At 45.3% G+C, this 12,177-nt stretch overlaps 1 protein-coding gene across 3 annotated transcripts in view; it reads left to right on the forward strand.

The window, feature by feature from the left end:
* The first annotated feature begins 1,282 nt into the window (after positions 1-1,282).
* Positions 1,283-12,177, forward strand: part of SPPL2A (signal peptide peptidase like 2A) — a 36,415-nt gene continuing 25,520 nt past the window's right edge. Inside the window, exons 1-4 of one of the 3 annotated variants that reach the window (XR_003703622.2) lie at positions 1,283-1,882; positions 7,687-7,806; positions 8,368-8,550; positions 9,439-9,522. Coding sequence is in view for 2 of the 3 variants with exons in the window: in XM_028705541.2 (XP_028561374.2) it covers positions 1,829-1,882; positions 7,687-7,806; positions 8,368-8,550; positions 9,439-9,522 (441 nt within the window). In the remaining variant the exon portion in view is untranslated. The remainder of the gene's footprint in view (positions 1,883-7,686; positions 7,807-8,367; positions 8,551-9,438; positions 9,523-12,177) is intronic. The other 2 variants (XM_028705541.2, XM_028705542.2) reach the window with 2 other exon arrangements.

The raw sequence follows: 12,177 nt of genomic DNA on the forward strand, positions 1-12,177 counted from the left end.
ACTTTTATGGCAGCTTCTTATGTTGTTCCTAATGGCTGCATTACTGACTGGGTAGTGTTGTAGATCATTAAATGGCAAACACAGCACAAATGAAATTGTACCAATTTAGATCAAACATGACACACATATACTAAAACATTTTTGAAAATTCATTTTTGTCTTAAATGTTAAGGCTGCCTCAGAATGAACATGGTGTTCCATCAATATTACGGTAGATATATCCATGATTATTACTACAGGTAAAGGTAAAAAGTAAAGGACCCCTGGACGGTTAAGTCCAGTCAAAGGCGACTATGGGCTTGTGGTGCTCATCTCGCTTTCAGGCCAAGAGAGCCGGCACTTGTCCACAGACAACTTTCCAGGTCATGGGACCAGCAGGACTAAAATGCTTCTGGTGCAATGGAACACCGTGGCGGAAATCAGAGCACACGGAAACGCTGCTTACCTTCCTGCCGGAGCGGTACCTATTTATCTACTTGCACTGGTGTGCTTTCGGGACTGCTAGGCTGTCAGGAGCTGGGACTGAGCAACGGGAGCTCTCTCCGTCACTATGTCCCGTTGCACCAGAAGCGGTTTAGTCATGCTGGCCACATGACCTGGAAAGCTGTCTGTGGACAAACACCGGCTCCCTCGGCCTGAAAGCGGAGATGAGCGCCACAACCCCATAGTCACCTTTGACTGGACTTAACTGTCCAGGGGTCCTTTACCTTTACACCCAGAATCACCTACACAAACATGGTAAATCATAACATTTCTTCTCCTTCCTGACTCTAAACTCATGCTTGGAGCAATGATTGACATTTGACTGTGTAACCTGAATACCATATAAATCCACTGGATATTAGTAGATTCCAGTAGGGCAGGCCCACACCTGGGGCAAATGACAGGCAACCTGGAATGTCACATGCATCCAAAAAGGGTGACATTTGAGCTCATGATTACCAAATATTCTGAGTTTTACTAGCCTCAGCAGAACATGCATTCTTTCTGTCCAATATAAATATTTGGCAGTTTACACTATAAATAAATAAATATTTACACTATTAAAACAAAGACCAAAAGACTTGTCCTTGGGCCTTCTCAATAATAAAAGAAACTCTTAAAATTTTAAAAATCATATGCCCCACTCATCCTCCCAAAAGGGAGCTCAGCTGGGCTTGCAAGGTAAGAAAATACGGGGAGGTGGGGGGGGGGAAGAATTTCAAGTGTTTTTAAATGGTGAAATTGTTCTGGGGAGGTTTCATACACCTAGTGCCGCCTTGTCTCCTTTACAAAGCCACAGGGAAGAGACACTTCGGTATGAGGCGTGTGTTGTTTTGGCTTTTGGGCAACTCCGAACAGGCGCGGGAACCCGGCGAGGAATTCTGAATATGCTCAGAGAACCGTCGGCCGCTCCAACTCGCCACATTTCCCTACAAGACAGCCGGCAAGCCCCGGGGCCTCAAAAATAAGCCGCCGTCTCTTTCCCCCCCGCTGCCCAAAGGCCTCGAGGGCTGCCCGAGAGAGACCTTTGAGACATCTTGGGCTTCCCCTCAGGCGGGCCGCCTCTCCCCGCGGCGAAATCCCGCCCAGAAAAAAGGCGACCCGTTCGGGACTCGCCGCTTCAAGACGGCCGGGCGAAACGAAAGGAGAAGCGGAGGAGCTCGGAGGAGGGCGGCCGGCCTCGCGGATACGACGAGAGAAACCGGGGCGTGATTTCGTGTGGGTCTGTTTGTGAGTTAAGAGAAAGAGAGGCGCGGAGGAGAAGGAAGGGCCGCAAGGTGCGGCGAGGGAAGAAGACCCGTTTCCAGACCCGGCGGAGGCGGCGGCAAGGAGTCGAGGAAGGAGGATGGGGGCCGCCCGGCTGCTCCGGGCCGCCCTTTGGGGCCTGCTCCTCCCGCTGGTAAGGGGTTTGCCTGGGCCCGGAAGCGGGCCTCCGAAGCACCGGGCGCCCGTCGCGCTACTCCGGCGTGCCCCGGGGTGGCGGTCGGGGCGGCTTCCTGAGGGAAACATGGGGGAGCTTCCCTAGCGAGGGGCGTTTCTGAGGGGCAAGGGGCTCGGTCCCGTGTGTGTGTTTGTGATACCGGGTTCTTCTAAAATGCTTTGCCACGTAAACAGAATCACAGCCCGGGACTAACGAAACTATGGCTGTGGGTAGATCTGGGGGGTGGGAAGAAAAAAGAAACCTCCATGGCTATTGGTAGGTCGGGACGAGGAGCAAACCGGTACCGTGGCCATTGCCGGCGCTCCCGGCTTGCCTCCCTCCTCCAGGGGCACCGGATTAGGAACTGAATGTGGAATTAGAATCAGTGGTTCCCAACCCTTTTATTTTTGCCATGCCCCACCTCAGCACCTCTAAAATCCTAATAGACTAATCCTCCCGTGACATTATTATTCAAAAAGCGAGCTCCTATTTGCGTGGAGGACGCCTAGAAGGCCATTCACTGTTAATAGCTCATTCTTCAATTGCCCCCCTTAAAAAACAAATTGCCCCCCTGTGGGAAGTGTGCCTCATGTTGGGAACCACGGAGATCTGATCGGAGATGGTGTGGATTTTTCTTTTCTTAACCTGGCTGTTCCTATGAATTTACAAAAAGCCTCCAGTTCTAGTAGGTATGGCTTGGTTATGTCAAAGATTCCAGGAGGTAATGATGGGTCTCTGTGTAGACGTTTGCTGTAGGTGTGCACAGTCATACCTTGGGTTACAGGCGCTTTGGGTTGTGTGTTTTCAGGTTACGCACCGCGCCGAACCCAGAAGTACTGGAACAGGTGACTTCCGGGTTTTGCGCTTGTGCATGCGCAGAAGCGCTAAATTGCACTTTGCGCATGCGCAGAAGCGCCGATTTGCAACCTCCATGTGTGCAGATGCGATGCTGCAGGTTGCGAACACTGCGGGTTGCGAACGTGGCTCCTGCACGGATCACGTTCGCAACCCGAGCATCCGCTGTAGATGTGTGTGTATGTACACACACCCTGGCATGATCTCATTCAGCGGCTGTCGGGATAACCGCAAGTCCAGGATGCAGGTCAAGTTTTATCCTTGCCCCCCCCACAATGTCCCCAAGTACAGCATTTCCCCTCCCCTTAGAAAAGTGCTTAAAGCACCCCCCCCCCCGCTTTCAATTTTCTGAGGGAAAGTCAAAAGGTGCAATTCACACCATTAGGTTTGGGAGCTAAAGTTGCTCCCTGCCTTTGGTAATTGCAGGCATTGAGAATTATGCCTGAGACTTTATCTGCATCACCCCAACTGAGGTTGTGCTATTAATGTGATGCAATGGCTCTTAGATTGTTACCAGGCCTAGATTTGTATTTGCAATCACTAATGCGGTTTTAAATAAATGATTTATTTATTAGTTAGTTAGATTTCTGCAGCACCCTTCAACTGAGGATTGCACTGCAGTTTACAGTGTAAAAACACAAAAACACATAAGGCAATAACAATAACACCACACACACTTTAAGATTGTTTACTTAGCCAAAGACCTGGGGAATAAGAATGTATTCACTTGGCATCTAAAGATATGTAATGAAGGTGCCAGGCAAGTCTCCCTGGGGAGAGCATTCTACAAGTGAGGAGCCAACGCAGAAAAGACCCGTTCTCATGTTGCCGCCGCCGGACTTCTTGTGCAGCACACGAAGAAGGACCTCAGTTGATGATTGTAGGGTCCAGGTTGGTTCATATGGGGAGAAGTAGTCCTTGATGTATTGTGTCCTGAGTCATTTAAGGCTTTCTGGGTCAAAAGTAGCACTTTGATTTGGGCCCAGAAATTGGAAGCCAGTGCAGTTGGGCCAGGATTGGTGTTCTAGGCTCAAACTATTTTGTCCCGGAGAGCAACCAAGCCACTGAAGTTTCAGAACCATCTTCAGAGGGAGAAATCTAACCTAGACATTACTAGAGTATAGACGACAGAAGTTAGGTTATCCCTCTCCGGATAGTGCAGCTTGAGCTACCAGCCAAAGCTGATGGAAGGCACTCCATGCCACCGAGATCACCTGATCTTCAAGTGATCCTGAAATAACCCCAAGCTATGGATTTGCTCCTGCAGAGGGAGTGCAAGCGGATCAAGAGCAAGCCACATCCCATTCAAATGGTCTAGGGAACCCCCTACTAACAGTGCCTCTGTCTTATCTGGAATGAGCTTCAGTTTGTTGGCTCTCATCCAGTCCAGGCAAGAAAACGGTCCAGCACATCCCATTCTACACCTACAGATGTAAAAGAGAAGTAAAACACCAGGAAGAACTTTCTGTTAGTAAGAGTTGTTTGACAGTGGAACAGCCTTCCATGAGAGGTGGTGGATTCTCCTTCCATGGAGGTTTTTGAGAAGAGGTTGGATGGCCATCTGTCATGTATGTTCTAGTTGAGATTCCTGCATTGCAGATGGGTTGGACTAGATTAGCCTTGGGGTCCCTTCAAACTCTACAATTCTAAGATTCCTTTATTCTAAGTAGTGCTGTGTCATCAGCATACGGCTGACAATGCACTCCAAAACTTAGATGATTCTACTCATTGCTGAATTGCTCATTGAAAAATAGATATTGTGGGTATCAAGCTTTAACAACTCAGATTTTGAGTATGGTATAATAGTAAAGGAGGCATGCTGGAACCAGCATAGTATAATGGTTTGAGAGCTGGTCTAGGAATATGGAGACTATCTCTTAGCCTAGCCTACTTCCCAGATTGTCCTGAGGATGAAAGCAAGATGAGCACCGCAACCCCATAGTCGCCTTTGACTGAACTTAACCGTCCAGGGGTCCTTTACCTTTTTACTAGTGGTCTGACTATATAAGGAAGGTTCCTCTATTCCTGTGTTATGTCTAAACCACTGAGCCTTTGGGGCTTGCCGATCAGAAGGTTGGCGGTTCAAATCCCTGCAACGCAGTGAGCTCCCATTGCTCTGTCCCAGCTCCTGCCAACCTAGCAGTTCGAAAGCACGCCAGTGCCAGTAGATGAATAGGTACTGCCGCGACAGGAAGGTAAATGGCATTTCCGTGCGCTCTGGTTCCCATCACAGTGTACCTCCATATGAACCTGCCTGGACCCTGAGATCATATTCTGAGACCCTTCTTCATGTGCCGCCTCCTTGAGAGGTTCAGAGGCTGGCAACATGAGAACAGGCCTTCTCTGCAGTGGCTCCCTGTCTATGGAATGCCCTCCCCAGAAAAGTTCACCTGGCGCCTTCATTATACACCTTTAGGCACCATGCAAAAACGTTCCTTTTTAACCAGGCCTTTGGTTGACCTGATTGACATCCTATGCCCTTTTAAAATATGGTTCTTTTTGGAGGGGTGTTATTGGGTTATTGTTCTTATTTTGATTTTATATATTGTGATCTTTTCTGTACATACATTCAATCAATCAATCAATCAATCAATCAGTAAAAGTTCTTGTGCAAACATCAGTAGCAGCTTGCTAAAAATGTCTACTTGTCTACTTGTCCAGATGAACTAAGTGCTTTCTGCTCAGATATGTAGGCTCCGTTTGAGGTAAAGAGACCTGCACAGTGAATTCTGTTAACATTCTTCCATGAGTGGGATTGAGGAAGAATTGTGTTACATCAGATTTCTATGTTAAAAAGCTTTGATAACTGCAAAGGGACAATTGGGAGAAGAGGTGGGAGGAGAAGCTTAACCCTTTCCCCAACCTTCATTTCCCCACAACCCCTCCCCACTATAGGGTTGTAAAGTTAGATGTATCCTCACAAATGTATGTTTGGAATCTTGTTTGGGAGTGAGAGGTTAGGGGGGAGTTGCAGGTGAAAAGTTTCAGGAGTACAACTCTTCTGTTTGGGATGCGGGTGGCGCTGTGGGTAAAACCTCAGCGCTTAGGACTTGCTGATTGCATGGTCGGCGGTTCGAATCCCCGCGGCGGGGTGAGCTCCCGTCTTTCGGTCCCAGCTCCTGCCCACCTAGCAGTTCGGAAGCACCCTTAAGTGCAAGTAGATAAATAGGTACCGCTTTCTAGCGGGAAGGTAAACGGCGTTTCCGTGTGCTGCGCTGGTGCCGGCTCGCCAGAGCAGCTTCGTCACGCTGGCCACGTGACCCGGAAGTGTCTCCGGACAGCGCTGGCCCCCGGCCTCTTAAGCGAGATGGGCGTGCAACCCCAGAGTCGGTCACGACTGGCCCGTACGGGCAGGGGTACCTTTACCTTTACCTTTTTACTCTTCTGTTTCTGAGCTGCAGCTGCTGCTTCTAGTGAAAAGTACCATTGGGAGGAATACATTCTCTGAGAAGCAGCAGTTGTTGCTTTTTATTACACACATTATTTATTGTAACATGAAATTCTGTCCTTGGATGTGTGTTAGAAATAGGACTTGATTCTGAAGTATTAAATAAGTGTTTGCTGAAGCTTTTAAAACACTGTGCAAATCTGTATGAGGCAATTGATCCTTGATAAGTATTGTTACTATACTGTTACAATCTGAGAAATCTGAACATCCACTAATACCAGGGATGAGCAAACTTTTTCAGCAAGGGGCCTGTCCACTGTGGGCGGCCAAACTAATTTTTTTTTGGGGGGGGGGGGAGGAACAAATTCCTATGCTCCACAAATAACCCAGAGATGCATTTTAAATAAAAACACATTCTATTCATGTAAAAACACACTGATTCCCGGACCATCCACAGGCCGGATTTAGAAGGCGATTGGGCCAGATCCGGCCCCCGGGCCTTAGTTTGCCTGCCCATGACTAATACTGTTGGTACTGTTTTCATTTCATCTTTTGTGCAAACTGTGTTTGGCCTATCAAATCCTTGCTTCTTAAACGAGGGTTAGTTCAAGTTCTGTGCACCTTTGCACAAGCCTGGAAGCTGCAATTGACCATAGTTTCCTGTTATGTTTGGACCAGGAAACTATGGTTAATGGCTTCTAAACAAGCCAGGATTTCAAAGCATAGTTTAAAGTTATCTTTGTTTGGAAGCCCTTAACTGTAGTTCCTGGTTTACGCATAATGGGAAGCTCTGGTTATCCTTGTCTTGCTAGTTGGTTTCCCATCTCACACCAAGGCAGGAGCATAGGTGCATGAGGATCATGCTTAATAATCCAGGATTTTATGGTCCCAACAAGGAACTACTGCAATGCACTACTATATGTTGGGCTGCCTTTGAAAATGGTTCAGAAATTGTAGCTGGCCAGTTGTTGACTGGGGCAGGACAATCTGAACATGTAACACTGATTCTGGAACAAATGCGCTGGGCTACCAGTTGGAATAAGAACACTGCAAACCCGGAAGTAGGTGTTATGGTTTGTGAACTTTGCCTTGGAAGCAGAACATGTTCCTCTTCCTGTTGAGTGTGTTCCCTTTGTAAATTGAGTCCCCCGCTGCTTGGTTTAAGATTGGACTTCCAGAACGGATTAAGTTCGTAAACCAAGGTACCACTGTATCAGTAAATATGTGTTAGGCTTATGCAAATTTCATAGGGCAAATTTCATAGTTTTTAATATGTTGTAGATCAAGCACATGCCAATGTTAGAGTCCCTTTCCCTCATGTTCTTAACATATTAATCTTTCAGTTTTGGGGGGGAAATCTAAGCTGTATGAAAATGCTCTGAAAGGCCCTGCTGTGTTCCTAGTATTGGGATCCTAGTAGTATGCTTTTATAAGAAATTATTTGGCATTGCATAATCTAAAACCCTTTCAAAATGATGCTAGTCAACATTTTCATTCGTATTTTAAAGTGGTTAATGGAAAAAATCTTTTTCAATTATAGGTCAGCGGCGGTCAAGGAATCTTGCATGCAATTCAGATCGATAATCCTCTGTTAACAAAGGACTACTGCATATATTATAACTCTGAGTGGACCTCCCTTCCTAGTGCCTTAAATAACGTTGTAAGTAATTATACTCTTGTATTTCCTAAGAATCAAGTGACTTTTCCTTGGGAAAATATGTCACAATCATTCACATCCTAATGGCACAATCTTTCCATCTAGACTATGCCATGTATGGTATGGGTGTGCCAGAAAAGGCAATGTGTGCAACAAAATGTGTGCAACAAAATGTAGTGAGAATGAAGTGGTTTTGAGGCCTGAAAACGTAGAATGGTTTCAGATAATAGTTGCAAAAATTCCCCGGGTAAATGAAACTTGCTGCAAACTACTGACTAGTCTGGATGCTGGATTAGAGTTCTACATGCAAGGAGTGTTAACGTGGGGAAAACACGTAGAAACAGTATCCCATGTCAGCAGTCTGAGTGGTACAGTATATACAATATTAAACTAAACCACTAAGGTGTCTGGAAGTACAGTTTCTTTGCTAATGACTTTTCAGCTTCATAGTGTCATGATCTTTATTCCATCTGTTTTCAGTAAATAATAAGGCTGTTAGATTAACTGCTTCAGCCATATTACAGAATTCTCTTGCACTTCCAATCTTTTCCTTTTGCATCTTAGACGTATACAAGACTGGAGATCTTGACCCCCAAATTGCTTTGCAGTCCCTCGGATGCCACTCATGAAACCGTCAAGGACAAAGCAATCGTTGTGTCGAGAGGAAACTGCACTTTTGTAGAAAAGGCAGAGATCGCTCAGAAACTCGGTGCTAAAATGCTGCTCATCGCCAGTGACACTGGCATAGTAAGTTCTAATAGACATGGCTGCTTTTGCATGAAAAATGTTTTGCTTAAATTGTGGCGGTTGTTTTTGTCGCATTACTGTGGGTTTCATTAAGGTGGCGGTGTTCTTCCCCGTTTTGAATCCGAGATGGCCATCTGACAGTCATCTAGAACTTGTCCGATTTTATTTGGCTCCTGAGGGCCCTACCAAATCTTAATCTAGGGTTAGGATTGAAGGGGCAAGGCTTCGGTCAGTTGCAAAGCAGTTCTATATTTTGGTGGCCATCATCATAAATACCCTTTCCTTCTTGCTGATATTGATGGTGAGAACTGAAATATTATATGGGTGATGGCGACAGATAAAAAGCTGGTATACAAAATGACACTCATAAAAAGCACTCCTGGGCACTGCCAGGCACTTGTGCCTCTCCAGACAGCAATGAGTCCAGGACTGACCCCAAGCTGCACACCTGATTTTTCAGGCGAGTGCCATCCTGGACTGGTTGCATACAGGGCCGTAGCCAGGGGGTGGCGAGGTGGGCCCCCACCAGGGACACAGGTGATGGTAGGGCACAAAATCGGCTTTAAAATATGTCAATAAATTTAGATATTGAATATTGCCTCATAAGAAATGGTTTTAAATAGAGAGTGAATTGAATGGGGTGGGGTTGGAGGAGAGGCAGAAAGAAGAGCTAATTTGTCTGTGGCTAGGGGGTGCAGTCTGGACTGTTCTGCCAGGGGTGCAAGATCACCTAGCTACAGCTCTGTTTGCATACCATGATCCAGATCTGCCATATTAATCCACAGTAATATGTAGTATGGGCCTAGGGATAAGACAGAATGTTTTGATAGACTTTTAAGTAGAGATTCGTTCAGTAAAGCAGATGCATTATGAGTGTCCTTTTTCTAGGATACTCCTTACGGTAACAAGACTGCAAACATCACCATCCCAATTACACTTGTAAGCAATGAAGATATAATCAATTTGAAAGAGGTAAGTACTTTTCTGGATTGCTTTGGAAAATGGGAGTTGAAACGGGTTTGGAAATGAGAGATGTTGATTTCACTTCTGGGCCTCTTTCTTCCCTCTTCTCCCCTCTTTCAGTACTTGGTCAGGTGAAATCCAATCAGATAAATACACTTTTTGCAGCATCTCGTTGTATCTCCTTTGCTCTTTTTTCAGTATCTGATTACTAGGATGAAAATTTCATAGATACTGTCTCTGAAAATACTTTGCTATGTTGTCTTGACTTCAGTAACTTGTTTTTTTATCTGCTCTGATATGTTCCTAAAAAGGAAGAGAGATGCTGGATGAAACATCTTTCCCCAAAACAAAGCACCTTAATCAAGGGCTGTATTCAACTAATTCCTACGCAGAGTTGAAATCAGAGGTCATGACTCACTCATTTCTTTCAATGAGTCTAGGACTTAGTTGGATACAATGACAATATGTGTGCATTATTTTCTTCTCTGACAGTTACTTGACCAATTTCCTCTTTTTTGTTTGTCTTTGTCAGCATTAATTTTTACCACTGTGTGTTCATTTTTCATTAGAACACTTGCAATCGGAATGAAGGAGCATGATGTACTTGGTTTATTAAATGGCCATGGTAGATTATGCTTGCAGCTAAAATCCTCTTTTTTGCATCTTATTTTTTTCATTTTGTGTGCTGCTTTTCATACAATGGTGATAAAGGCGGGAGGCAGAAGAATACAGAAGAATACAGTGGCCTGGTTTGCACATTGCGCTAAGTGACACATGGCTTAGCACAGAGCCCTGGAAAGGAGATTGTGGCTACTCCTCCCCAGTCATTTTACTGTTGTGCTGCACTGAGCTACGTTTATGCTAAACTAAGCCACGCTAAACTAAGCATGGCTTAGTTTTTCATACAATAATGATAAAGCATGGTAAGCCATGTTTAGCACGTTGTCCGAGCCCTGGTTCATCAGTTAGTTCTCTTCACACTAACCACAAACTGCAACCAAGCTTTCTGCTATGATTTATGTCTCATGATTTTGTCGTCTGTGTGTGAAGGAAAAAACTTAAACACGTTGCAGAGTTCCCAAAAAATAGACCAGAGGCAATTTCATCCAGCAGAGCTTTACTGCTACTGAAGGCAAATGAGCGTAATGGTCACAAATCCAATACATTCAGGATTGGCACTGTCCATAAGAAATCCAGTTGCAACAGACTTATCTTAAACTTAACAACAACTTATAAGTTGTTATAACTTATACTATAAGTTATATAGTATATATAACCTCAATACTATGGCATACAGAACAGAACACCACATCAGAACAAAGACATAGAAAAAGAAAGTGAGTTCAGGCTCCTTCTGGCCTTACCATTATATAGTGGTACCTCGCAAGACAAAAAACTCGCAAGACGAAAGGGTTTTTGGTTTTTTGAGTTGCTTTGCAAGACGATTTTCCCTATGGGCTTGCTTCGCAAGACGGAAACGTCTTGCAAGTTTGTTTCCTTTTTCTTAACACCGTTAATACAGTTGCGACTTGACTTCGAGGAGCAACTCATAGCACGCGGTGTGGTAGCCTTTTTTGAGGTTTTTGAAGACTTGGGTGATTTTTGAAGCTTTTCCAAAACTTCCCCGAAACCGTGCTTCGCAAGACGAAAAAAATCGCAAGACGAAAAAACTCGCGGAACGAATTAATTTCGTCTTGCGAGGCACCACTGTAGTCAGCATAACCTTGACAGAAAGGATAACAGAACCAGTTTAAACCAACTGTACTCAGCTTCCCAGAAGGAATAACCCAAACGTCAGAAACCTCCTGCTTTCACATAGACAAGCTTCAAGAACCCTCTTGAATTAAGCAGAACAGGAAAGATCTCTACACATCAGATCAATACTTTCTGTACTAAGAAATGCAAACTGACAGATTTGTCCAGGAGAGCTGAATCATGAACCTGGGTTCAGACGACACACTAAACCAAAGTGTGGCTTAGCTCAATGCAGCACAGCAGCAAAATGATTGGGGATGAGTGCTAGGCATGCCCTCCGAAAGGTCTGGTGGGGCCTGCTGAGGCTGTGGCAGACTCCATTGGGCCCTCCTGCTGCTATGATGGGGAGAGCCCAATGGAGCCCACCTAGCTGCGGAATATTGAGGGGGGCCGGACCTCACATTAAATTTTTTGTGGGTGCCCACGGCCACCCAGAGAAGGTGCTGTTGCTGCTGCACGCTTGCATGCCAGTGTTAAGCCATGGTTTGGCTTAACCTGACATGCAAACCAGGCCAATGGGTGAAGATTGAGCTGTGAATAGTTTTGTTGCTGCAGTCTTCTACATTCACATCATGAATGAGAATTGCTTCTTGGTGGCCAGTGTTTTTGTACATTGGAGAAGAGTTTATTCTCTTTCCTGAATTTTTTCCCATGTTCTTCGTGCTTCTCCGCTATGTCCTTTCTACAAACTTGTGAGATAGATTAGGCTAGCAGGGCTCAAAGTCATTCAGTGATCTTCATGGGGTTTTGAACCTGCATCTCCTCATTCAAAACTAGAACCACCCTCGCTCTTTTCTTGTTTTGGCCGTTTGATGTGCTACAAATGACTAAAATATGCATGTGTAAGCTAGTGGTTTGGTAAAGGAAAGTGGACTTCCTTGCAAGGCTCTGTTTCAGAATATCCCAGAA

This window comes from Podarcis muralis, chromosome 14 (assembly GCF_964188315.1).
Source record: "Podarcis muralis chromosome 14, rPodMur119.hap1.1, whole genome shotgun sequence".
NCBI classification, from domain to species: Eukaryota; Metazoa; Chordata; class Lepidosauria; order Squamata; family Lacertidae; genus Podarcis; species Podarcis muralis.